General features: G+C 51.1%; 10 protein-coding genes across 10 annotated transcripts; 2 read left to right on the top strand and 8 right to left on the bottom strand.

Annotated features, from left to right (window-relative positions):
• Positions 1-487: 487 nt before the first annotated feature.
• Positions 488-895, top strand: Asppvi_006519 (uncharacterized protein; the record flags this gene model as incomplete). The annotated part of the gene is made up of 1 exon (XM_043302420.1): positions 488-895. One exon carries the CDS (start codon positions 488-490, stop codon positions 893-895), a length of 408 nt encoding a protein of 135 aa, XP_043158355.1.
• Positions 896-1,174: 279 nt separating this feature from the next.
• Positions 1,175-4,049, bottom strand: Asppvi_006518 (mismatch repair ATPase MSH2; the record flags this gene model as incomplete). Its single annotated transcript, XM_043302419.1, has 2 exons — positions 1,175-3,973; positions 4,026-4,049. The coding sequence occupies 2 exons, from the start codon at positions 4,047-4,049 to the stop codon at positions 1,175-1,177; spliced, it is 2,823 nt and encodes a 940-aa protein (XP_043158354.1).
• A 410-nt stretch (positions 4,050-4,459) lies between these two features.
• Positions 4,460-5,839, bottom strand: Asppvi_006517 (DNA replication factor Cdt1 C-terminal domain-containing protein; the record flags this gene model as incomplete). The annotated part of the gene is made up of 1 exon (XM_043302418.1): positions 4,460-5,839. The coding sequence occupies one exon, from the start codon at positions 5,837-5,839 to the stop codon at positions 4,460-4,462; it is 1,380 nt and encodes a 459-aa protein (XP_043158353.1).
• A 720-nt stretch (positions 5,840-6,559) lies between these two features.
• On the bottom strand, positions 6,560-7,132 carry Asppvi_006516 (uncharacterized protein; the record flags this gene model as incomplete). Its single annotated transcript, XM_043302417.1, has 3 exons — positions 6,560-6,778; positions 6,853-6,953; positions 7,021-7,132. The coding sequence occupies 3 exons, from the start codon at positions 7,130-7,132 to the stop codon at positions 6,560-6,562; spliced, it is 432 nt and encodes a 143-aa protein (XP_043158352.1).
• A 1,302-nt stretch (positions 7,133-8,434) lies between these two features.
• On the bottom strand, positions 8,435-10,537 carry Asppvi_006515 (uncharacterized protein; the record flags this gene model as incomplete). The annotated part of the gene is made up of 2 exons (XM_043302416.1): positions 8,435-8,608; positions 8,669-10,537. The coding sequence occupies 2 exons, from the start codon at positions 10,535-10,537 to the stop codon at positions 8,435-8,437; spliced, it is 2,043 nt and encodes a 680-aa protein (XP_043158351.1).
• A 6,353-nt stretch (positions 10,538-16,890) lies between these two features.
• Positions 16,891-18,321, bottom strand: Asppvi_006514 (Golgi transport complex subunit COG5; the record flags this gene model as incomplete). Its single annotated transcript, XM_043302415.1, has 1 exon — positions 16,891-18,321. One exon carries the CDS (start codon positions 18,319-18,321, stop codon positions 16,891-16,893), a length of 1,431 nt encoding a protein of 476 aa, XP_043158350.1.
• A 471-nt stretch (positions 18,322-18,792) lies between these two features.
• On the bottom strand, positions 18,793-19,908 carry Asppvi_006513 (class II aldolase/adducin domain protein; the record flags this gene model as incomplete). Its single annotated transcript, XM_043302414.1, has 5 exons — positions 18,793-18,843; positions 18,914-19,082; positions 19,138-19,270; positions 19,332-19,592; positions 19,644-19,908. 5 exons carry the CDS (start codon positions 19,906-19,908, stop codon positions 18,793-18,795), a joined length of 879 nt encoding a protein of 292 aa, XP_043158349.1.
• Positions 19,909-20,576: 668 nt separating this feature from the next.
• On the bottom strand, positions 20,577-21,273 carry Asppvi_006512 (protein SYS1; the record flags this gene model as incomplete). The annotated part of the gene is made up of 2 exons (XM_043302413.1): positions 20,577-20,967; positions 21,029-21,273. The coding sequence occupies 2 exons, from the start codon at positions 21,271-21,273 to the stop codon at positions 20,577-20,579; spliced, it is 636 nt and encodes a 211-aa protein (XP_043158348.1).
• Positions 21,274-21,697: 424 nt separating this feature from the next.
• Positions 21,698-22,110, top strand: Asppvi_006511 (cytochrome c oxidase subunit 6B family protein; the record flags this gene model as incomplete). Its single annotated transcript, XM_043302412.1, has 2 exons — positions 21,698-21,922; positions 21,988-22,110. The coding sequence occupies 2 exons, from the start codon at positions 21,698-21,700 to the stop codon at positions 22,108-22,110; spliced, it is 348 nt and encodes a 115-aa protein (XP_043158347.1).
• A 534-nt stretch (positions 22,111-22,644) lies between these two features.
• Positions 22,645-25,599, bottom strand: Asppvi_006510 (putative RNA-binding protein (Nab3); the record flags this gene model as incomplete). The annotated part of the gene is made up of 5 exons (XM_043302411.1): positions 22,645-23,189; positions 23,255-23,475; positions 23,530-24,019; positions 24,080-24,259; positions 24,330-25,599. 5 exons carry the CDS (start codon positions 25,597-25,599, stop codon positions 22,645-22,647), a joined length of 2,706 nt encoding a protein of 901 aa, XP_043158346.1.
• Between the last annotated feature and the right edge of the window lie 897 nt (positions 25,600-26,496).

The following is a 26,496-nucleotide window of genomic DNA, read 5'->3' as shown; positions in this document are numbered from 1 at the left end:
CACCAACGAAGTCAAGATGCACTGGCTAGATAGAGGAGATGTCAGGCATAGCTGTAAAAAGCTGGTCCGCAGCTACCCCTAATAAATGGCATGAGGAAGCGCCCCTCTCCTCTTGTTCTAGCTCTCCAGTCCCCTGAAACCTTGTAAGGTGCCTTTTGCTCTCTCTCTCTCTCGCGCGCGCGCTCCTCATTCCTACTACAACACACTCTCTTTTTGCTGTTTTGATATCTTTGGATACGCGTACTCTACAGTATCATCTGCATAGGATATTGTCTCGTTTATTCCAGTTTGTCAACTCTACGTTTGCAATCTTAGAAGATACGCAAGGCCGTTTCTCTATTCAAGAAGCAAAGAAGGATGTGGTCGTCCTATCCTGCCAGTCGACCCTACCGAGCAAGCCAGAGCCCAGAACCTGTATCTGCAAATGTCGCTCTCAGCTTTATATCGAAGACTTACTTATAACAATAACAGAACACTGTTCAGAGCCATGGAATTCCGGCAGACAACAAGCTTCGAGATGATGCTACTTGCTCAAAACCTCCTTATAGACCGGGAGGCGTTATACCAGTCTCGATGTCTCGAGCTTGAAGAGGAATGGTCGAGTCTCCCAGGCGTGCAAGCCTCAGGCACCCTGCCGTTTCCTTTGCAGTTTTCTGCGGATGAGGCTGATGCAATTAACGAAGATGCGTCCGGTGCACTCAGGGCAATGGAATTGATGCAGGACTCGAGACAGTTGTTAGGCGAACTGTGGCCTGATAAAGGTGTTGTACGGCCAGAGCAATATGATGACGCGAAAAGGCTTCTGACACAAGCGAAGACGGAGTTGATAGATCAGCTCGCACATTCTGAAGCAGAGAGAATCGCATGGGAAGAGTCATGGCCATTTGATGATTGATTGGCAACCCGCAATCTCCTTAGTTGACTATACTGATGCTTGGGCACTTTTGTCGACAGTACTGCCATATAGCGGTGATCGAGGCACAGGGTCATACCAGTACATACTCTGTAGTAGTAGTGCGCCGGCCTCAGGGTGGCACTGCTGTGAGATCTCGAAGGAGACTAGGAACAGAATTATATCATTGTAAACCGGTACATCTAGTCATTTGACCCTTGTATGCACGCCCAACGCCTTACGCTATACCCGAGACATAAAAATTAGCTATATCAAAGACCATCACAAAGCCTTGATACCCTGGAAGATCTTGTTTGCCCGGAGTTTCTCATCAGCATTGACCAGATCGCGCATGATCTGCCTCTTTTCCTCGACAGTCAACTCCTTGTCGGATGACTCGATCTCCGCCTTCCACTTCAACAACATTCCCTTGAGAAGGGCGTTGCCCTCCTCCACCTCTTCCTGAGAATACCGGTCCATATACACGCTAGCCTGCTGCCCCTGGGCCTCTGCAGACGTAAAGTCCTCGAGCTCCTCGGCTTTTTGCCGGGCCATATTGACCACCTTCTCCGGGAACCGAACGAGCTCCGCAACGTGGATACCGAAGGACTGGTCGCAGATACCGGGCTCGACGCGGTAAAGCAGAGTCACCTGCTCTTTCTTGGGCTTTTCTTCTCCCGAGTTGTCGTTAGTGCCGTCTCCGATAAAGGCCACCACGTGCAGGTTCTTGACGGATTTGGGATATCGGTCCGCGAGGGCTGTGAGCTCGTGGAAATGTGTTGCGAAGAGCCCGAAGCAGCGGATCTCGGTGACGATGTGCTCGGAGATGGCCCAGGCCAAGCCAAAGCCGTCGTATGTGCTGGTGCCGCGGCCCAGCTCATCGATGATGATGAGGGACTCTGACGTCGCGGACTTGAGGATATTGGACGTCTCAAGCATCTCGGCCATGAAAGTCGAGACTCCCTTGAGCTGCGAATCGCTTGCGCCGACACGAGCGAGGATACAGTCGAATATCGTTAACTCGGCCTCGGAACAGGGCACGAAGCACCCTGTCTGGGCCATGAGCGCAATAACGCCGATTTGGCGGATGTAGGTCGATTTACCGCCCATGTTGGGACCGGTGATGATGAGGAAGGAGGACTCGTCGCGGATCAGTGATACGTCGTTGGTGATGAAGGAAATGTCGTCCTGCATTTCCATGCAGGGGTGCCGGGCTTCCTTGAGGATCGTATTTCCCGTGCCGCGCGGGTGCATCTTGGGGCGGACATATGCGGTAGGAGCATGCACAGCAGCATGGGCGAAGCTCACGATGACATCAAGATGGGCGAGAACACCAGCAAGCTGCTCCAGCACGGGACAGTAGGATGCAGCCACGTTCACCACCTCGCTCACCAACCCTGTCTGGGTCCGGTTGTAATTGGACGAGAGCTGATCATGCTCCCGGCGCAGAGCCTGCATCGTTGAAGTGGTAAAGTACACCCCGTTCTTCTGGGTCGAGCATTCCTGGTACTCTCTCTTGTTTCTGATGCAGCCCGCCTCGTTTCGTGTCAGACGGAAACACCAGCCATGCACGCGGTGGTTTTCCAAGAACAGCTTCTTGTCTACCTCCTGATCCAGATCCTTCGCCACGCGGCGATGCTCCACGTCCATGTCATGTCGCAGCTTATCCAATTTCTTCCGAATGATGCGCAGACTGTCATCGAACTCTGGCTTGATGATGAACTCGTGGTTCTCCAGCGCAGCCAGGTCGACCGTAGTCTCCACCATTTCCTCCAACTTGGCTAGGCTGTCCGAGTGGCTGCGCAGCTTGCTGGTGTACTCCGTCTCCAAGGGAGTCTGATATTGCTCGTCCATGACATTCTCGAGCGAGCTGACAAAGCCCGGCAGACGAATCGCAACCTGATATACTCGCACCACATCTTCCAAGTTGGCGTGCTTCCGCTGGAACCGCTTCGCGAGCCTATACAGATCCGGAATGGAGCGGAGATGCTCCTCCTGCAGCGTCTGCCTCAATTCCGTGTTCTCGACGAACGCCTCAACGAGCTGCTGTCTCTTCTCGATTTCAGCGAGATCCATGAGCGGCTGTTTCAACCACTGCGCCAGCAGGCGACTGCCGACAGGCGTTTTGCAATGATTCAATAGACCGAACAAGCTCATGGTCCTCGATCCGTCCCGCGGACCGGGCATGAGATTTAACGCCCGGAGGGCAGAGGCATCCAACTTCATGAATTGCGACAAATCATGCTGGTAGAGCTGATACTGTCCGAAATTGCTCGGGTCGGACATGACACCTAGATACTTGATCAGGGCCGACGCAGAGCCCATCGCGAGCTTCAGCTCCGTCTGCGGCAACGTGGCCGCCGAACGCTCGTCCCTGAGCAGCCGAGTGAGATCCTGCTCGATATCCTTCACACCAAAGTCCGCCACAGGTCTCTCGGAGATAGCAATCCCACAGTTGTCAGCAATAGCCCGAATCTTGCCCAGCTCCACATCCTTCCTGTTCGCGTCCATCTGCACCAGACACTCCTTGACACCAAGCTGAATAATCATCGACTCAAAGTTCGAATAGACATCGTTGTCCAGGAACTCGCTCACACCCAGTTCCCGCACACTCGCATCCGCGAAGCAGACTCCGACACCACGCGCCTCAGACGCCTTGGCCGAAATCTTCACGGCCAAGATCACCGGCGCCGACTCCATGGCGAGTGCGCCCACGCTGCCCAGTTCCTCTTCCACGTCCTGCAGGTTTCCCGGACTGGCCTGTTTCATCAACTTCCACTGGCCTCTGCCGGCTCCAACCGAGCCCCAAATTTCAACCCGTTTGTTGAGCTTGAAGAGTGCTTCGCGCAGGAAATTTCGGAACACGGTCACGCTCATGGTCACGGAAGGCAGGCCGCCCGTCTCACTACGACCCAGGTTACGGAGAACGGAGGTTGTTTTGTAGACCGTTCGAGCGATATATTCGGCCTCGGTGCCATGTGCGGAGTACCAGTCCCCGCGGTCGAAGACTCGGATTGTCTCATCGTTGCCGTCAGAAGAGAGGGAATGATAGAAGCGAATGAAGCCGACTTCATCGTCGACCTGGAAGTGGTTAGCCGGGTTATAGAATAACTTAACAGCGTCGGGTGATTACCTTGAGATCAGGTCGAGACGACATTGTGCTAGCGTGTGTCCGATGCAATGAAAGGACAGTCGGGAAGCTAGCTCTTGTCAATTCAAAGTGTCGCTGTTTCTGTTGACGACAGATAAAAGTAGAGCTGCCACAGACGCGCCTTGTGGCAACGCGGTCACGTGAGTGCGCGTCTCGCGTTGAATTGGTTTTGGGCCAATCAAATACAACAGATGCTACAAAGCATATTTAACAGTTTTGCTCTGAATTGATGTGTTCCATTATTATAGAGACCTTGAGGGATGTGTATGCAGGTAACAGATGCAGCGCTAATGACATGATGCTTGCTCGTAATGCAAAGTAATGCTGGACATGTAGGTATGACTCCAGTGGTATCGAACAATGACACAAAACATCCAAAAGGAAAGAGATCGGAAGGTCATATGAAGAAACATCATCTAATCCAGTTCCAGCTTGCAGACCTTGGCACTGATTTCCTTGGGGTGCACACTGGCACAAGACTTTAGCACCACCGACTTAATTTGATTCACGGCAACGACTTCAATCCATTGTCCAGCAATGTCCGGTCGAGCCAAAAGTTCCACACAAATTTCCACCTCCTTTGATGATATTGGGTTTCGTAGAGAGTCCTGAACATTCTGCACGATCATCTCCAGCTGGAATGGCTTCTTCTGGGCGGCCAAAACAGCTTTCGGCCCGCTGCCCACATACCCAACAGGCCGAAGCAAGGCCAGAACGGCGACGACTTCCTCCGCGCGTTCAGCAGCCGCGCGCCGAAGCAGCGTCTCCTTCGACGGCGGCGGCGGCAACTTCGACTGAAGAAGTTCCTTGCTCTTAATCCGCTCCAGAAGCCCCTTCCGGCGCGTGGTCGTCGCATCCAGCGGCTTGGCGGGGACCTCAGGCTGCGAGTCCGCTCGCAGCTTCTCGGTCTTCAGCTTGATCACTCCGCCCTTCAAATCCTGCAGCCGCTGCTGGCCCTTTCGAAACGCCGTGAAGGGAGTCAGAGAGTCGTGCACGGGGGAAACGCCCAGCGTCTCGAAGAAATCCACCCGGCTCTCGTCACCATCGACCGCATCCACAGCCTTCTCCCATAGCAGATCCACGACCTGCTCGAATCGCTCTTGTAATTCCTTTTCGTCGAACCGGTCCACCCGTTCCCCATTCCGAGCCACCCGCTCCAAACACACCTTTCCAAGCCCGTAATTCGCAAGCCGATACTTTGGACCATTGCCCTCTTCTCCCTGTTCCCAAGCCCATATCAACCGCTGTAGATCCTTAACCACAACCTTTCGCTTCTTCCACACCCGCTCCACCGCATGAAGAAATTCCCGCAGATCCGCCGCGGTCGTTGCCCCGTTATGCGCAGAGTGAATCGCCAGCGCCTTCAGAAAAGCCGAATGCAAGCCCAAGAATTCCCCCACACAAGCCGGACGCTCCACGACAATCGGTCTGCTGGGGCGCTTGGCTCTGGCACCTCCGCGCTTAGAAGGGGAGGAGGGCGGCGCAGGCGATGCCTCAGGTTTCGAACACGCATAGTGACCGCTCCGGGGCGTCGAGACGGACAATTGACTGAAGCGGAGGGTTTTGGAAGGCGTACCAGCTTCTTCCGGGACGGTGGTCTGGCGGGGCTCTCCTGCGCCGGAGTCGACGTTTTCGAGCTCATTGAGTTTCCTCTTCTTGGAAGGCGAGACGGGAAGTTGTGCAGTTGCTGCTTTGGTGTCTTGCAGCCCTGAGCCTGGTTTGGTCGCTCTTGCGAAGCTCTGAATGCCGACCTGTCCTCGGGGAAGGCAGGTCTGTCTCGAGGAAGTGCGCGGCATCGCAGTTTCCCTTGTACTAACGGTGGGATTAAAAGATATGATAGTAAGGTAGGAGCATAAGTAGATATTAGGAAGGTAAGGTAGGTATGCAAAATAGTAAACTACCAGTGGGGTGTTTCCAATTGAATATAGGTAGCCCTGTGTACGGGTCGAAGGGGACTGAAGGTTAGGTTACCTTAGTTTTTCTTAGTGGAGCGCGGACGCGTCAAGGCGCGTGTTAGCGTAACAGTGCCGAATGCGGTTATATTACCCCGTAGATAACTGGGGATAATCCTGTCGTGCTTATTTTCATTCAAGAATATTCTGTCGATACTCCTTTGACAAGATATATGTAGTTTTTGAAGCCGCAAATTCGTTTCCAGTTCCGAGTCACAGCATCGAGACAATGGCATCCACTCGATCACTACAGTAATACCTACATGGAATGCCACATTCCACGCGAGTATGCAGATCACCAATCTTATCCAAGCCTATCTATCTTATCGAACGAGCCCATTCTTGGTCTGATTGGAGATGCAAGTTATCATAAAGTTCATTATCGAAAGTTTGCTGCTGCAACTGACGAAGTGATCATCCATCAAAGTACGAGAGTACGGCATTCTCATCTCCCAAATCGTAACGTCATCCCAGGTCCGAACCAAACCCATTCGAAATCCCACTTGAATGCATCACTGCAAGCCCGAAGTTCCTCAAAGCAAAGGGGTTAAGCGAACCCAAAGCTTATTTTCCTCCAAACCAACCCGACAGAGTCCCCTTTGCCTCGCCCGCCTTTTTCTCAACCGTGCGATCAAACTGATCAACCTTCTTGTCTACCTCGTCAACCCCAGCACGGACTTTATCCGCCGCCTGGTAACGCAGCTGGTCAATCTTGCGCTTGCCATCCTGAGCGATCTCGGGGATGCGCTCGTCGGCCTTGGCCTTGGTGCGGGCATTGTTGATCTACCCTCAAAACATCAGCATCCTATCCAATCACTCGATAGTAGTCGTCAAGGGTAGGTGGGTAATGAGCTTACCGCCTCGTCAACAGTAGCATTGGCCTCCTTGCCGAATTCCTCGCCGGCTCTTGCGGCCTCTGAACCGCGGGGGATCTTTGCTCTGGCTTTGTGGGCATCGACTGGAAGTAACAGGCATCAGCAAATCAGCCCATAAATTATCAACCAGGACCTAGAAAGGAAACTTACTCTCCATCTCCTTCTTCGCGACCTGGGGACTCCCCCCGGCCCGATACAGGTAGTAACCTACAAGGCCGGCGGCGCCCAGGCCAAGGTACATGGGGGTACGGTTCTTGGACATGGTGGGTGAATGTGAATAGGTTGTGTCTTCAGTTGATTTAAAACCCGAGTATAGAGGTATTCTGGTCGTGGAATATCTTTCCAGTCAAAGAGAAAGAAGAGACTGAAATAAATAAGAGGCAAAAGAAAACGCAAGAGAGCTAGCAACCAAGGTCAGGGAGTGAAGTATGGGCGGAGAAATGGTCTTGGTCACTGGGCTGGGCTGGGCTGCCTATGACGTTGTCGACGAGATACTACCCTTAGCTAGGTATCTAGCTTACTGTCCAGCTCACAGTCCTGTAACCCCATACTCCTCTTCAAGTCGAATACTTTACCCTTTTACTTTTGTTTCTCATTCAATGCCATCTCGGCCGTAGCTAGGTGATTAATTAAATACAGTAATCTCCTACATGCAGTCAAAGTTAACCAGCCTCTGTTGAACATTGGTGGACTCTATACGGAGTACTGACACCTATTCGTCTGGGGTAAGGTGCACCAACGAGGAGAATACCTTGCCATCGACGTCACCTGATGATCATCTTACGGAGACCGTCTCGTAGGTATGGCCAGAGAATGTACCCCTACCCGCTTGGTACTTGTGGTTTTGACGTCGTCGAGTGTAACATGTGGGGTAGACGTCATGTATCCGTGAGCTCAGACCCAGCCAAACAGGACATGGCTCTACATCCGATTTAGCAGAGTTTCCTTAAAAATAGTTTATCCCGCTCAGATTGCAAGATTGCAATGGCTATACCCAGTCTCTTATAGACGCTCAACAAATATACTAAAACAGAATCGAATCGTATCACAGGGCTGCAGTGAACAGAAGATCAAGTATATCAAACAATTAAGTAGGTAAAATTCCACCGCGACCCGAGTAGGAAACCCCGCTTCCATAGTAGCTATATCCGAGATCGAGGCCGAGGGTATCTTCATGCCATAGAGAACACATAAACCCTCAATCAACGCCGGAACATGCAAAAACAAAGTCACCGCAGCTACAGATCACTCGAGAATACCCGAACGAGTCCTTGCTTTCCGAAAGAGCAAGCCTCCACAGCGATCAAATTCAAAGACAAAAAAACGAACCCACGCATGAATCATCAGTCGTCACTTCATAAACGTCTCCGCGTTGATGCGGAACCGTAGGTGCAAAAGTGCAAAATTCAAAAGTATTCGGGTTAAATCGGCAGGATGGTCAAATGTTTCAAGGATAAACCGAGGAAGAAATGGCTGCGACATCAAAGTAGATACTATCTGCTGGGATAACATACGAAAGCTGTGGTCGAGGATCCGTGTGGGTCATGATCGCAGAGGAAGCTCTTTATCCGTATAGCTTTGCAGTACTTTTATTTTCGCTCGTGGCGACTGCAACAAGTGCCTCGAGCCTTCCCATCCCAGAGTCTCGCGCGGACGCATTGTGATAGAAATCCGGTCGTGGATCGGGTTTCACATTGTGCTGACAGCCATCAGAAAACTGTGAGAGTGGGGGGCAAGCCTGTATTGTACATTAGCGATTGTGGCCGGTCATCGAATGTCCAGGAAACGGGGGGCGTACTGAGTGAGATGTATCGCAGGTCATGGAAGGTGGATGGGACTCGATGTAGCCGTTATTGTGCACAATGGCTGGATGGTACTCAAGTGATGCTGTAGAGGGTGTGTGAACGCCTTCACTGCTACTCGAGTCTTCAGGGGATGTCCGCGTTGCCTGGGAACCCGAGGTATTGCTGCCATACCACCCTTGCATCTTCTCATATGAAGAATGCCCAGTAATTCCCCGCGACTCCTGAACTTGTTGTTGATACGACGAAGACGGCCGGGACGATACATTCTGTAACTCTGCAATCGTCTGCTGGCTCCAGTGCGATGCGTCTCTTGGAGGAGGCTTATCCCTGATATGCAGTCCTGTGAGATTGGTATGTAGTGACATGTCCCAAGAGACATGACCGCGGCGATGACCGGGCCCAGATATCGGAGGGGCCGGTCGGTTCGCGGGCTGCGAATAATTGAAACCTCCTCCTAAAGCATAACTCGGCGATGGCTTGCTGTGGCTGTCAATCTGCATCGGACTAGGCCTTCGGATGGGAGGAGTTAGAGGCCGCTGGTGTAACACAACCTTGTCGAAGCTTTCGATTCCGGGCAATCTGGGGGGCTGTTCTGTCGCGCCACTCGCGCTGACCGGTGCGTCAACGGTATCAGGAGTTTGGTAATGGGACAACCCACTGGTGGCAGGTCTGGGAAGTGCAAAGTGCGTTGAAGGATGCCAAGTCCGTCTCCGCAGATCCGCATCAGCAGCACTGTACGCATTTTCCTCTCTCGAAAACGAATGAGTAGAGCTGACGGGGCTTGCGAAGACTCCGCCCGACGACGGATACGCTGCCGTTGTAGGAGTTGCCGACCCAACAAGACTTGGAGGATAATTGCTCGGTTGTTGAGACGAAAAAGGATTTGCACTGGTGGGCACCGAGAGACGACGAGCTGCCGTCTTTCCGTCCCAGAATGCAGATATGTGGGCGGCGGAGGGCCTTGCGGAAGCTAAGTGAGGACTTCCGTTGCCACCAGCAGCAAAGAGATGATGAGAAGGCGTGTAAGGGGAGCCAACTGCAACGGCAGGTCCTGGGATGCCGCGCACTTGGCCTGGTGGAGTTGTGGGCATATCTGCCATCGTATCCAGACTAAGACGAGCCCTGGCGCTCCCATCATTGGCCATGATTAATGGCGGCGGTCGACGGCGAAGCTCCGGAGGTTGACTGTACGTTGATGTCGTTGATGCGATACTCGAAGTCGAAAGATTTCTGCTGTGGCCACGACTATGCGTTCCCTGACTACCTCCCGTGCCGGCTCTAGCTCGACCCTGTGGACGGACCCTGTCGGTGCGAATTTGCCGTTGGAAACGTGTTCCAGTAGCTGCAAGCGAATCCCCAGGAATCTCCTCGTTCACATGCACGGTCTGTGCATGTTGACGAAGGTTATCAAGGCGCGAAAAACGCCTGGAACAGTGACATTGAAACGGACGCTCCCCAGTATGTTTCCGGATGTGTCTGGCAAGATGTTCGCTTCTGGTAAAACTCAAGTTGCATGGCGGGAAATCTGTACAATAGAACCGTTGCCCTTTCTTCTTCTTTGATGGGGGAGCGTTGCCTCCAGCGTCGGACTCATGGTCGGAGCCATCACGGTCTGCATCGGATTCCCCATGTGAAGTTCCATTGTGTCCTAATGACGGTATTGTTCGAGAAGCCGAATCCTCTTGGATATTATGCACGTTCCGCGGTGTGGCGTCTTCTGTGCCACTGTTCATAGTTCGCGACCTGTTCTCTTCTGCAGCTGACACATTCGTTTGGGGTCGAGGTGTGGTTGGAGTTGCAGCCTCCTCCATCGCCCGTGTTTGCGGTGAAGACGTATTATTTACTGGTAAGAAGGAAGTCATGTTGACGGCGACGAAGAGATCGTGATGGCGTGGCTTCCGCCGTAGGAAGCGAAAACGAGATCTGACGAAATCCTATCCACCAACGATTATAAAGACGTAGTATTTGATATAAAAAGAACCCGAGGATTTGACGAGAAATGTTAAATGGCGCGGTAATGATAGCACGTAATGGCGACTGGGCAGGTTGCGCATACAAATGTCAGCAAATTCATCGCTGTCGCAAAGATGTAACGACGAGTGTGTCAATCTCGGCCAAAGGGGACGGAATCCAAGAGGGGTAGACCTTTTTTTGCCCTCCGGGTCCACATACAAGGGAAGGAGGGGAAGGAGAACGACAGGAAAGCCGCTACGTACTGAATCGCTAGCCCAAAAGAGGGGAGTCTGGAATGTAGGAGGAATGTGGGAGACGCCCGTCTATCCGAGTACCTGACGAGGATGACGAAGCAAGGGTAGTGACTTTGTACGAGAGGCGAAAGAGAGCAGTCATCCGTTGAGCGGTAGCATCTCTCGAAGATGGACCGAAGGAAGGGTAAAAGTATATACCGATGAGGATGAGGATGAATCTGACAGGAAAGAAATGGAATAAGGAAGATGGAGGAAAGGGCGGGTTGTGCAAGGAGCTCAGGAGCGAGTTTGGTGGACTCGGTCGATCAACTTTCCCAAGCTGAACCGCTCGTGCGGTTTCGAGTCCTTTGGTTGTGGGTTTGTTTAAGACAGCTCGGAAAGCCGACGAAATTGATCCAGGAGATGGTACTGGGCCCAAGTTCCTCGCCTCAGATGCACCGTCCGTAAGTAAGAACAATAAGAGGTCAATATTTGATTATCAGAAGGTGAAGAACAGATAAGGTATCAATGATCAAAAGAGGAAGAAGTCGAGGAGGCGAAATGTAGTAAGCGGCTAAAGTACCTACAAGGAACGGATGGAGCCGCGATGACCAGGGGGAAAGATGAGAATAATAGGGAGACTAAAAAAAGGACAAAGACGAGAGGCAAAAGCAATGATGGAAAAGGGAAGATAGATCAGAAAGGGTAAATCGAGAGGGAGAAGTCGAGACTGCAGGACGGTCAGCAAGATGCGACAAGTCAAAGTAAGAGGAAGTGATCGGAAGGGAAGAGATCTGGTAGCAGGATGAATGACGGTAACCCACCACCGCGGGCCCCCCAGGTTCCAGACAAATGTAAATAGGTCGGTGGATAAAATGGTGACGATGATACACTTACTAGATAGCTATCAAGATCCTTCAAAATTCAGTCTCTATGCCAGTTATCGAGTCGTCAAAATGGAGGCTTATCGGAAACAACGGTCGGCGCGGGATGGCGGCCGAGCGAGGGGTAGATAGATAGATAGAATAGGTAGATAGATAGACAAGGATGAAGAAGAAGAGGGGAAAGGAGTACGTTAAAGAACAGATCAGCAGAATGATTCAGGTACCCTACGCTCCTAAAACTATTACAGCATTTGGTGGAGCCATTATTCAAGCAGGGACAAGATCTGATGATAGCCTGACGGTGATACCTAGATTTTGGATAGAAACGTAGTCCCAAATACTACTAGTCCTAAGGTAGCAATGTACCTACTACTCTGTAGGTCTACTGCTGTAAAAAGACCTGAATGGACCGTCGAACAGTCCAGCTTACTCCGTACCGTCCAGTTACTGACAGTAATGACTCAATTATGTCTTAGAAACCGTCTCACACCAATTTCACTTCACACTATCTTCCAAATCTACGTTAAAAGGTTAAGTCAGTCCTATTTGGGAAAATCACTAGGAACTGGCCGCTGTTGACTTTACTAGCTTGGTGGCAGTAAATGGGGATGATGGCATATGATACGGTGATAGCTTAAGGCAGACTAAATGCGAAACTTTAGCCCCAGGAACTGACTCTTGGTCCGAACCAACAACACGAATCATCAACCAAGGTAGCTATGGGGGTCATGGATGGCAAATTCTGGAGTGGAGTCTGCTGGACAACTCAAGACCAGAGTCAAAGCCTGGAAAGATGGATAAAGATGATGATTATTTCATGGATCGCTCGGTTCTATTTCTCAGAGTGCCCATATGGATGACGCGACCATGAAAGAACGCGCCAAGATGGAGGGTACCTTACTGCAAGTACTGTGTAATAGTATCTAGTGTGTTGTGAGTGGACACTTCATTAGCCAGTATTAGCAACCATACTGAAAGGGGAGGATATGAGGGATGGAAAGCATGATGCTATCACTCCATCAACGAGGTAATAATCTCGAAGAAGTTGGCAGTTGCCAGAAACATGCTGGGCGATTTGGTCCAGTAGCTGGTATGTCTCGGATACGAGACCCCCCTCAGGAACAAGGCGCCTAACAACCAGACAGGCAGACCGTCCCTGTTGCGCAGTTCTTGGTTATTGACCTTGGTTGACAACCTGACTGGTATTATTATGATTTCAACTATGACCATCTCCATCAAGAAAGATACGACAATAATAATAATAGAGGGTCCAGGTGGCTGGAAAAGAACTGGTAAGGCTGGGCCAGGCCGAAATGGCAGAAACTACCTGCAGTCTCGAACCAGGTCTGGTTGGTGGCGTCGTACCGCTGGGCTCGAGGGTCCTCTTAAAGCCTGATAAGTTCTAACAAGGAGGCACCAGGAACTCTTAACCCCATCACACTAGCACGTATATACACGCAATGTGATCGGCTGAGTTTTCCATCAGACTTCAAAGTATTATTTTTTTTTTGGCCCGTTGTCGACGAATACAGCCATGTGAGATGGATGGAGAGTATATCAAAGTCATGGCATAATATACCTATAGCTGGTGAAGAATCTGGTACATTCCAACTTGCAGCCACGGACTGAACAATACCGCTGACCGGGCCATCGGACTCGTTGACGTTGACCATCTTGATCTTTGGTACAGAGTGTCTTCAAGTCTTGGTAAGTTTTGGGAACCTCGATACTCTCTCGACACAATCATGGGCAAAAAGTATGAGGTGAGGTATGCAATGTGTGAATTATGATACAGGACCCCTTACTTCCACCCATGTGTACACAGTACCGCAAAGTCTGTGCGACATTCTAAAAGAGTGGTCTATTCCAGACATGCAGCCACTGTTGTCTGTAAGAAGGAAGAAAGTGACCTATTTTATGTGACCTGTCTTGTTGTTATTGATTAGTGATGCAAGGGGAAAGCCTACCTTAGATCTGTCGTAAACCAGATTCCCAAACAGTCGGTTGGAATAATACAGAGTACCTCGCGACTGCATATGTATTAGACCAGCACGCAAAGGACACGACGAGAGGTTTCACACTGATTCTTCAGCCGAATAAGCAGAAGTATCAGGCTGGGAATAATTCTCCGATCACCATCCTGAAGCTGACGCTGGCCATGCAGTGTCTCTGCAGAGTGCTGTAACCTATCCCGTTGAGCCCAAAGCGGACAAAGCACATTCGGAGTGCGAATACAAATCACCTGAACACTTCAGACTTCGAAATTGAGTTACGATGAGAATCTCTGACCATGTATGGACCATCAGCTCGACTGCCTTACCACACTCTTTCTTCACATTTTCATCTTTGCCGGGACACGGACCATTGTGGAAAGCTTGTTCCTGTGCATCCATTTGGTCGAAGACCGGCTGGAACGAACTGGCTTGAGACCGTGGAACTGAGCAGTGAGATCCAGATAAAGAATTTCCAAACATTTCGAGAGAATAGGGGCGAAACCACCTATTGTCTAGGTTCTAATTGATGTCAATGTCAACAAGTCGGAGCATCTGACGATCTGCAAACGGCATGCCGGATAACCAGGAAAGTCAGTCTGGTCGGGGCCTATTGACATCTATCTCGCATCGATGGGGGGTCAATCGCTTGGTAAACGCCGTGTGGTAGACCACAAGGTACGTATGTTTTCACGAATTCATACCGAGGGGAGGCGAGAGTAGATGTTAAGACGTCAGGTCTTTACGCCACTTGGAGAGTTGATGATGTGCTTGATCCATCAGAGCGGCCAACATAGGATGCACTTTGATAATAGCACTTTCTGAGTGTCCGTTACTCGGTCCCAACGCTTCTAGAGATGTACACAATGCTAAATGCACCCATCTCCAGTTTCAACGCGGACTGTGCATTAGTCTTGTCTGCAAACTCCGAGATATCCTTCCAATTGGCCTGACGAAGGATCCGATCGTAAAGTATCTGTACCTTACCTCGCCTCCCTGAATCGCTCGGAAATCGCCTCTGCATCCTGACAGGCTGACACTGGTGTCCGTTGACCGACTACCATGCACTGGGCAAGGTGGCGGCGTCTCCGGGTCCTGAGGGGTAGATCGACGTGGCACTGGCCAACTACGCCCTGTTGACCGCTGACCCATGCCCCTGCTTACGCGCATGCATTTTACCTGTTCGCCGAAAGTGTGGACGGAGGAAGGCGAATGGACTCTGGGGCAATCAGTGATGACATGATATGCTCAGAGGAGCGCAGCTGGTTGGTTTGTGCCTTTGCCAGGAGGGCGGGGGTTTCTGGTCTTACCCCTCATCCTGATCCTGGATTTTCACGGCGCATCCAGACCCGGGGTAATATCATCGGTACTGATACTGATAAGAACGGGCGTGATAGTAATAACAAAGTAAGTATTAATCTTTGAAGCAGTTGAGTCTTCATAGGTATCATATGCCTGTACGGGGTACATTGTACAACTTGAGAAGCGGGGTATCGTTCGATGGCTGTGGATATGGATACCGGACAGCTGGAGATAGTACCTACCAACAGGTACCTGCTTCAACCTTGTCACTCGGGCAAGGTACATGGCCAGAAGTACTCTACTACGTGATATCGATTAATTAGCATGGATATCTCAAACACCCTAGTCCTGCAGGTAGAAAGACTATCCTATTAATAGAGCTGCACGGATCACAGATCATTCCTCTGTCTATCGACGTTTCAACGTCGAATCCTCGTGGAATCTATGCGGGGAGCCGTCCTCTCATATATATACTACGTCTATTTATCTGAGATATCAGGTATACTTTCAAGGTCAACATATTAGCCCACCTCCATATTCCCCCGTAAGACATATGTCGTGCATTGATACCAGCGCATCACAAAGCAGCAGTGCAGCCTCAAGATGCAAGACGAGGCCGAAAGTAACTGCTTCCTATACGGAGTACTCAGAAGTATTACCCCGTCTACACATCTTCTGCTTGTGGTCGTTATCCGGCATGTGGAAGGTTTATCTGTGCTCAGTAAACTCCCGTAGACCCAGCAAGTAAGGTCAATATGGTACCTTTTTACTGTGAGGGAACTTTGTTATCTGAGTATATATAGCTTTGGTGCTTAGGTGTGGCTTTTATGTTAATTTCCCAGATATGGTTGGCTTTCCACCATGCGGCCTATGGCACTTGTTGACGATGATGAAGGTCTCGTGCTTAGACTTAGTATTGCATTGGAGGGATATCAACGTTGACAGCCTCGAATACCCTTAGACTAGACGGTACTGTCTGTATTGGATTCCGTCCCTCAAGTGCACTGATGGCTATACATGCATTATGGATAATGTACACCACACAATCAAACATCGCTCAAACGCAGGCACGAGCTTACAACACAATGCTCAGCCCTGGTAACGTAGACCTGAGGGTACCGCCACACCCAGTTCAGCAGCAACACCCTGCGAAGAACTCGCATTCGCAGTACCAGCCGTCTTTGTCCCCGTCCCGGTCTCAGGTGTAATCCCCATGCTACTCGGCGTACTATTAAGCGTATACGGTCCAAAGTCAATTTCGTTGTGCCGTTTGCTGCAGATATCTCTGCTGTAGAGTGCTTGCTCGCAGGAGAACGGAGTTGGCGAGTGAGGATGCGATGTTGGTTTAATGTTAGTCCGAGGGCGATGAAGAGGTATTCACGAACTGGTTATAACAGTGCGTATGGGGAAAACGGCCGTGGCAGTGGTGGTTAGGCTCAAATATATGACAACAACGCTAACATAGCATCTCCCAGGCTAAATTGCTTGAGTATTTGAAGATATAGCCCTAACTCGGGGATTTCCTTTTCTGGGAGTAGTGTTGGCTGAGTCACAACGACCACTGGCCGGACCAGATGGTATAGCGGCTAGCACTAGCTCTCACCATCGATTTGCTTTCTGATAAATGGCGTGGTTGCTGCCCCTTGTACTTGAGTGTATCCAGCAAATCTGAATGACCAAGGGCTCAAAACATCTTCGAATGAATTGGACGAACGTGAGTATTCCTGAGCAGCAGGACTCGTTGGGGTCGTTTGGTGCCGCTCATTACATAGCCGAGAAGCGCCCTAGCAATGAAAGGCTGAGTGTTCAAGGATGATATCAATGGTTTGCCTGTCATTCCTGTAGATCGTGTCTACCTCTCCAAAGCACCCACAACAGACCCAACCATCACCGCTGCTTCTCTCTCCCAGTTTCCAGCCTCAGCTCCTGTCCGCTTGTCTGTCACCAATGTTGAGGCTGGGAGCTGTGAGCCTCGCAGGACGCACTCTCTAATATCCTTCCTCAGTCTATCCCGGTTTGACCGGAGAGTTCGCGCTGAAACACCGCCGCGACTGACGATCTCATGGACCCGCGGCGCCAAGGATGAAGCCAATGACCGCCAAAAGTACGAAGGAAGAGACGTTGTATCCAAAGCGTTCAGCAGTGGCTGGAGAAGGTTGTTCTTGGAGGTCACTTCTTGCGCTCCAACCCCTGTACCATTGCTGTCGCCAGCGCTAGGAGTCGAAGCAGGTAAAAGTGGATGCGTTGGCGGACGAATGCTGCTGAGAATTGCCTCTAGGGCAAAGATATCCTGACATCGTCCCGAGAGTTCAGACAGCGTCCGCTCGAGACTCGGAAGCATGGATAGTGCTCGGGAAAGAGCGTTGACGGACGCCACGATGGCCGTGTGCATATAGCCTTGCAATGCAGAAAGCAGAAGCTCGGGTTGAAAACTGGCTGGCGAGGTCAACGTCTTCGGGACTGGAGATAGAATATACAAGACGGTAACTGCAGAAACCAGCCGGGCTCGCGCGTCCCGGGCTTGACGGTACCCCGTTTGAGAATGCAAGCCCGCCGTGATGGACGACATGGAGAAGCGATTGATAGTCTGTTGTGCGCGTGCCTTAACCATATTCTCGGCAGGAATCACCAGCTCGCCTCTCAAAGTCCGGATGGCCTTGACACGTTCCAATCCGTAGCCTTCCTCTCCCACCGCGGTAGCGGAGAACATCTGTCGCAAACTCACAATGGTAGATGCGGCTCGCTCCAGCGCTCGGTAGTCCTCTCTGCCAGGATTGGGAGAGGAGCGATCGTGTGCTCCTGCAGTCACCGTTGGGCCACCCCGACCAGTCACCTCAGAAAGCTGACCCTCCAACTGCCTGCCGAGAGCCAGACAACGCGCGACCGCTCTCGCTAATCGCACTGTTGCCAGCGACTTTTCCGCAGCCACTCTGGCTTCGTCTGCAGCCTCCCATTTCCGTAAAACTTCCTGCTCCAGGCGTTCATAGCCTTTGGTCACAGAGGATATCTGCTCCTCCGTCTCCTTGAGAATCCGCTCCGCAGCAGCGGTTTGATTACGCGTGTGCGTAAGCAGTGGGATAGCTGACTTGCTCGTTAGATTGTGGATGTGAGTATCGATCTCTTGGAGGTCAAAAAGCACCCGTGACAGTGGTGTGGAAAGGTCCAACGGTGTGTCTGTAGCATTGTTGGTTGCCAGGACCAAGGAATTGGCAAATGATGCTGGTGAGAAGTCGGGGTCCAAAAAGGCCTCGTAATCTATGTATGAAGGTTCGCTATCTGCCATCTTGTCCGCAGTATATGCAGCCAAATTACTCTATTTGGAAGAATGGCTATCAAACAAGAAAACGAGCTGAAATGGACAGATAGGAGGTGGATGGATATTGCAGAAGGTCTGGTTCAATTGATGCCGCCACAGGAATTCAAAAGAATCTCATTTTTAAAGCAACTATCCCAGACCTTGCTAATGATGCTAGAAGAGCGACAGTAAGTTTTGAGTAGCACTTATTGCACCTAGAATTGGAGGTGTTTACAGCTCTTTGATGGCGTTGGTCCACAGATGCCATTTGTCACTCACGTGACTATCATTAGTCATGCACCTTCCCTTACCATGGGGCATTGTGAGGGCATTCAGAGGATGCCTCCTCCCACTCAGTAGACGATTTCACATTACGGGAGCCTTATCACAACTAAATAAGAGATTGATTGCTACATTGGTGACAGACTAATCCCTTGTAGGAATTGGCCCACGTCTGTATTACTGAAGAACCCGGCCATTGCTCTCCTCCACAATCAACTCAAACTCAGGCTGAAACTCGGTATAAAAATTATGCTGTGGCATGTCAGTTGCACTCTGAGAATCAACACGGAGAACTTACTGGGTTCTGAACGGCGTCTGCAGTATACTTTGCCACTTCATGGCTGATAATCTTTTTAGGGACTCCATTCGCAGCCGCAGCATCAGCCATCAACTGCGAACGACATGCATTATCCAAACTGAAGAACAGGAACGCAGCTTCATCGACAGTGTGGCCAACCGTCAGTAGACTAGGAGACGATCAGCTCTTGCACAATCACTGGGCGCAACAAGAAGATTCCATACCCGTGGTTCTGCAGAATACAGGCGATATTCTTCTCGCCTAGAGCCCTTGCAATCTGCTCGCCCTCTTCCTGGGCTAGTGCAATCCCACCATGATCATCATATACGCTCAACTTCCCGTAGAAGTTACAGGCGTCTACAGCAACCGTCAGCGTTCTCCAACCACAACCCTTTAGGGGTATAGGTACAGTACATACCCTGAGAAAGCATTTCAACGGGCCGCCCAAATGCACTCCACGTCTTCCCATGAATCGAATGCGTGTGCGCCGCAGCCACCACTTCTGGACGGGCCTTGTGAATCTCAGAATGGATCATGAACCCCGCCTCGTTGATGGGAAGCTGCGCCCCTCCCTCCGTCACGTAGCCCTCGCTATCGACCAGAACCAGGTCTGAAGCCTTGATGGTCGAGAAATGCTTTGCGAAGGGATTCATCCAGAAATGCTCCTTGAGGACGGGGTCTGCGGAGAAGTCAGCATGCAGACTCATGTCTGTCTATAAACTTCCCTTACCTCTCATCGAGATATGACCAGACACTCCCTCTCCGTAGCCCTGCTTTCCGAAGAAGCGAAACGCAGCCGCCATATGCTCTTTCATCCATTTGCGCTCCTCGTAGGGGTCGGAGAAGGTTGGGATGCCCTGGAGCTTGAGTGTACCTTCGCGATTGCCGCGCGCGATGGCCTGGAACTTTTCATCTGCTGCGGCAGGAGTTATTATATTTTCTGGGGCGACAACAAGCGTCCGCTTCGCGGCTTCAGTAACTGTCGTGGTTGACATTTTGGGTGATAGGTATAACAGTAGACGGGAATCGGATTCCAGTAGTGAGCACGACTATGTAGCATGAAACTCGAAAACGATCAAGATGTAAGGTACCACCTCATATAACTCGCTGAATGAGACAATTGTACTAACATATCGCCAATCCTCTATCTATATAAGGCTTATCATCACTTGAATCGGACTTCGCGGGTCAACCCCGAACCCCCACTTGACTTGCCTGATCGCTTGTCGCGTAGAAGGCGCAAGGCTTTGTGATTCGACGCAGGAAGCTGCACGTATCTCCAGTTGACTCTTATCTGACCGAAGGATTCGCAGAGAAGTTGAGACAGCTGATTGGTTTTGATGCTGTTCATTACACTACTGTCTGGCCTTCTACCCAAGTTCAAATCCCGGCCAAAATGGGCAGAAAGTCAATCTTATTAGAACGTAATCAAATGTGCCTGCACATATCACGATGGCGCTATCGTCTCCCGATATATATCCTCATCCACAAGAATTGCACAGGAATGCACCGTCCACTTCAACGCCATCTATACAAATCCAACCAGCTAGGGTATACACAATGATGATGGTAAAGATGCGCCGTAGCGCCGTATCCAGGTCGCCAAAATTAATAATAATATGAAGTATTGAAGGCGAAAGCGTCGTCCAAGCCCACAAGAGCATTATACAGCCGTCTCACCTTTCATCTCCGTCAATTCGTACTCGTCACTCCCCTCGCCCATATTCCGCCCTCGGCCGCGTCCCCGTGATGGCAAGAACGGTTCGTTTTCAACATCGTCGGTCTGTGGTTGGGATGCACTAGGAGACGACTGCGTCGTGCCCCTACCGCCTGCTATCCCGAACGTGATAGGTCTGAGTTCCCGCCACTGGCAGGCCCAGATACCCAGAGAGGTCATCAGAGCTGCGCTGGCGCATTGGAGACCCCACCAGAGCCAGTTGCGGGGTATTGAGCGGGTGTAGAACGACGTCGCGATGAGATGGAGAAAGTGGATTGTTAAGGCGAAGTCGGGGATGAGCTTTGAGCGGGATACGAGGAGGAGTAAGAAGATCACGCTGTTAATCAAATTCTGTCAGCCAACCAAACTCTTCCATGAGCGAAAGGTGTAGAAAATACCCAAGTAAACTGTTCAACATCCATACTAACCCCAGCATCCACCCTACTGTTGTGTCCCCCCTTAAGGCGTCCCAGCTGAAAACCAAATCGAGCGAGAACCCCGTTCCGTAGACCAAAGTTGTGAATAGAATCAAGGCTGTAGCGGAGACATAGTAGGCAGTTTGCAGGAGAAGAATCTTTCGAACAATCTTCAGCGGAGGAAGGTCTGTTCGGGACCCCGCAGGAGCCCGTCGGCGCGGGGGCATGAACTATTATAATATACCGACCCGGGTGGTGATGCGAAAGTCGTTTACGGAGAACGAGTGAGCGGGTTGGACAGTCTGGAAACGGACTTTTGGAAGTGCAAGCGTTGATATCGAGTAAAATGCAGGTTCACTTATGTATTTGGTAGGCAGTAGTCAACATTATACTTTTGACTTAGGCTGTTGTATCCCCGTAGTCGAGTCAATTGATGATGAAAGATTGAAGACGACTTGAAGCTGTCCCAGCAGATGACATGCTAGCGCCACAGCCGACAAGCCACGCGGAGCCGCCAATGCGGAATCCCCAGTGGAACTGAAGACACCCAATTCCTACCTACAGATCACATTTGCGACGATTCCACTTCTCACTATTCTTCCGCTGTATTCATATTACCATTTCAATCTTATTTAATATACCTTGATCAAAATGGGCTGGCTCCCTTGGTCCTCCGACGATTCCACCAAAGCCTCCGACGGCGGCCGCATAGCCCCCGACCGGAGCTCCCGCGAAAAGTGCTGGGAAGGCCGGGATCTTTTCTTCTCCTGCCTGGACAAAAACAACATCATCGACTCGATCAAGGAAGATAAGGAAGCGCGGCGCCGATGTGGGAAGGAACTGGCACAGTTTGAGGAGTCGTGCGCGAAGGCTTGGGTATGTATCTCCTGCCAGTCTTGAGTAGTTCGGGAGATAGGTTTCTAATCCTTGTTCCTGCGTAGGTCAAATACTTCAAGGAGAAGCGGGTAATGGAATATAACCGGGACAAGACGATCGAGCGCATCAAGAAGGAAGATGCGGCCAAGGTTGCAGATCTCAAGGCACAAGGGTGGACACCGAAGTGAGGCGTGTGCTATCGCTGAAGGTAAAGGAATAAAAAAGGAAGAGGGGATTAATTATTATGAATGTACTATATCACATTACATCGCCTCTCATAACGACTGTCGAATGAGATCTTGTATAATATTCGTGTCTACCCAGTCATCTCGTTGTGCAGCACCCGAAGTCAAGGACACCCTGTTGCTTTACTCTAGCGGTGAATTCGCTGAACGCAGTGAGATTATAGTTAATTCGTAGAGATGTCATGACGACCCAGACGGAGAAGCCATTTCCTGCCTTATCTAACCTTTGAATGCCTCGAAAAGATAACCCTGCACTCCTGTCGCAATGTCTTGAACGAAGTAGGAAAGTAGCATAAGAGCCAAAACAACAGCCATAAAACCGTGAACCATGGCCAGTTCATCCCATGACTAATTAATTCAACGGATATTCATGAACGAAACGCCACGCTCCATGGTATTCCGAAATTTCAGAACAGAAGCAAACGAAGAGGAAAGAGAGAAAGATGGGAGAAGTACATTTAGAAGAATTATCGTTGATCATTGTTTCCACTTGCTTAACTGATTCATAATGTTTTGAACGTGAGGACTCATAGTCGCCAAGTTCTGCTGCTGCGGTTGCTGTTGTCCACCCAGGCCCTTGGCAAGCAATGAAATCAGATTGGGATCCGGAACCACCGGAGCATTGGTGGCTGGGACCGAGTACTGCGGAGGCAGATGTTGTTGAGGGTTCGTAGGAATAGGCGGCCGCGTGGCTCCGCTCAAAAGGCTTGCGAGATCTGCAGTGGTATGAGGCATGTTGGTAGCTGTAAAGGGCTGTGCAGCGGGAACGGGTTGTTGCTGTCGCTGCTGCAGTGCACTCAAGAGAGACTGAAGGGTAGGCCCATCAAGAGACGAAATCATATTCGCGACATTGGAAGAAGTAGGAAGCGCCGGCAACGGTGCCTGAGGAATGGGCGCTGTGGGAAGTGTCGGCATGGCGAACGCTGGGCTGGGTGGGAAAGGAAGTGAAGTAGTACCGCGCTGCATGGCCTGGGCATGAAAGACGATCTCGGCGGCGATGTTGGGCTCGACTTCTGGATATTCTATACATAATGCGTGAGTAAAAGAGGTCGCGTGCAGAGAGTTGACTGGAAACAAGGTTGCTGACCATTGAAGCGAACATTGTCTGCCCCACCACTGCGATCAAAGACCTGCAAAGGTATCTTCCTTGAGAATTGGTTCGGACGAGACAGTCTCACAACAGCAAGAACCCCTTCTTTAATCTGCCGCTGAACTGCCGCGTTGAGTGGTATGCGAGGACCTAACACCAGGACATCGACCCGAAGACCTCGATTGCGGAAGGCATTCTCCACGTGGAAGATGAAGTTACTGAGTAGAAACATCAGAATTGCACCACGGCGCGAGCCAGACGATGTAACTTACCGGTCAACTTCTTCAAGAACCAAAATCTGCACTTCCGGGACATCTCTCGGGGCTCTCCTGGGCACTGGCAAGTCCGAATCACTGTCGTATGAGTTGCGACCCCTGGGGCTAGGAGTCCGATACCGTCTATCTCTCCCATATGGTGACCGAGAACGGCGTCTTTCACGTCGATCGTATCGTTCGGGAGTTCTATCCCGAGATCTGTACCCATCTCTTCCTCGGAACGGACGCGGAGATGGCGATCGAGGAGGGGGTCGATAATCGTCGCGTCTGCGGTGGCTCGGCTCATCTCTAAAGTCACTAAATGGGACTCGACCTGACTCGTAAGGTCGATCATAGCGATCTCCCGAACCCCTCGGATTACGGCTGATGGGAGGACCGCCTCTGCTGTATTCCGGGGACCTAGACCGTCGGGGTGGAGGACCACGAGATGGCTCAGGTGGCGGAGGTCCTGCCCGGGTATTCCTCTGCGGCTTTGAAATCTCAAGGTCTGCGTGAGGCAGAGTCAATCCAGGTCCGAATACCCGCTGGGACTACCGTGCCAACTTACGGATTTTTCTACCCCTTATCACAGCTCCTTGTTCACAATCGAGCGCTTGCTTGCAGGCGGAGGCGTCGACAAATTGGATGAAACCGTAGGCTTGCTTGATTGATATCTGGGCCAGTTTGCCGTATTGGTGAAAAATATGAAACAAATCTCGTTTTGTGACCCTCTCCGTGGGTAGATTACCTGGATTGGCGGCAAGGGTTAGATAAGGGTCAGATACCAAAGTTTTAAGTAGAAGCGGCAGAATACTGACCCACGAACAACCGGGACCCCGCTGGGAAGCGATCCCAAAGTCCCTCCGTTACGTACACTCTCTCATCATGCAGGAATTGGTCATATTTCTTCTGGACGTCTGGACCCCACGGAACATCTTCGTCGCCGGGTTTAACCACACGACCAACCGGCTTCTCGGCGCGACCATCCGAAGAAGTCGCCGTTGCAGGGGGCTCCAGAGACGATTCTGCGGTAGAGGCGGCCGGTTGCTGGAAGCTGGGACCAGGGGGTGGAGGCAATGAGCTGGCGCCCGACGCAGTTCCGGGAGCACCAGAAGCAGCCAAGGAAGGAAGCCCTAAGTTGGATTGATAATTACTTTGCTGGGCAGGGTAGGTAGTGGATGTGTTGGAAGGGTGAGGGTGGAGTTGATGATACGAACGGATATCATCGCTGGGATGGTAATTAGGATGAATGGAGGGCTTTTCCTGGGGCGGGGGACGAGGGGGAAGGCCTTGAGGAGCTTCAGAGACGTCGTCCGCAGACGAAGGGGCCGTCTCCGAGGGCAGGGGAGGAGATGGAGCGGCAGTAGAGGGAGGAGGAAGATTATCGAGGAGGTTCTGGAAGTCCACACCACCCTCACCAGTATTATCTTCGGGTTTGGCTTGGGAATCTAAGCGATCACGCGGTGCCGACTGCGCGGTCCAGCTGCCGACGGCGTGATTTACCTCGTTCGCGACGGGCAGGATCTGGGCAGCCTGAGAGGAGGCAGAGGAAGGGACATCGGGGTTAGGGTGAGCTAGAGGGGCAGCAGGATCTGACGAAGGAAGAACAGTTAGAGATGAGTTCGCTGCTATGGCCGGCGCAGTAGAGGAATCCTCGTCTGCTACTGCAGACTGATCTGATGGAGGGGAAGGCTTAGCAGTTGCTGTCCCCGCAGAAAGTGAAGTCTCATTTTTCTTGTCCACTGATCGATCACCCGCCTGTAAAGAACCAGTGTGAAAGCTACCTTGTGTTTGTGTCGACGGTTGTGGTTGATGGTATTGTTGATAGTGGCGATGGTCCAGCGCATGATACTTCGTCGCATTCACCGAACCTGCATATTGTCCATTATAATGGTGCATCTGGGAACCATTTTCAAGGTCTGACAAGGGCGTGTCAAAATAAGTCGACGTATCATTGAACACTGGGTCCATTTGGTTCTGCAACACAGGGATCTTGGTCGGTGCTGCGACGTGTAGCGGACGAGGGCTCTCTGGAGTCAGAGTTTTGCCTCGAAAGTGAAGAGCTTCATCTGGAGAACCCGGCGTCATGTAGACAACGGACAGGGTGGATCACTTTCATCTACAAATACCGCAAGAGACTGCACAAGGGCCACAACGCGATGAGAGGGGGAAGATTTCGCAGTCGAAGTAGCTCGAGTGGGGCTATCTTTGCAAAAGACACTGGGCCCTTCTTTTTGCTTTTCCTTTTCCCTTCTTATCCCAGGGCGGTAAGGCGGAAGGGCGGAGAGCAGTAGAACCAGAGGGTCCAAACTCGGTTGGAGCGAGCACACACGGAGGCTTTTCTTGCAGGGAAAATGAGACCGTAGATAGAGTGGGATATTGAAGAGGAAATGAATTAAGAATGGAGATGAGCTGTGGGTTGATTCCGCTAGATGGAGAAGTTGGGGATGATGGAAGTAAATGATGTGATAGCAGGGATTTTTGAAATGGATGACTTGATTTAGCAGTAGTACGTCGGTCGACAAAAATCTCCAACGATCCGTCTACTCCAACACCTGGAGACAACAGTAAGGAGAGAAGATTCTCGGTCAAGGAAGCGAGGAGGGTGAGTAGAAGAATTATCAAAGAAAATCTACGCCGAAGGTCTCGTAGTATGGACTATCTACCATTATTATCCTGGAAGGCGGTTGGGGCTCCCATCGTCAAAGAGTACGTAGCAGTTACTGCACCTTGATAGTCCGTAGTTAGTTTATCACCTACCGAGTGTGCATGTTTGCTGTGAGCCAGTGTGGAATCCTCGGACTCCCATGCTAAGCTCTGACTGGACGGGTTATGTGTTCTAGTGTTAAGCCAAGAGCCATTTGTAAGGTACTCCGTACCTACTGGAATCATTGCTGGAACTGGGAGCTGTCCATAAGGTTCTTAAGGTACCCCATCTAGTCCAACTACCTAGCGCCATGACCTACCTATTTTTGCTGGCTTAAT

This window comes from Aspergillus pseudoviridinutans, assembly GCF_018340605.1.
Source record: "Aspergillus pseudoviridinutans IFM 55266 DNA, scaffold_4, whole genome shotgun sequence".
In the NCBI taxonomy this organism is placed as follows: domain Eukaryota; kingdom Fungi; phylum Ascomycota; class Eurotiomycetes; order Eurotiales; family Aspergillaceae; genus Aspergillus; species Aspergillus pseudoviridinutans.
The sequence above is the reverse complement of the archived record's forward strand: the minus strand, read 5'-3'. Positions and strand labels throughout refer to the sequence as shown.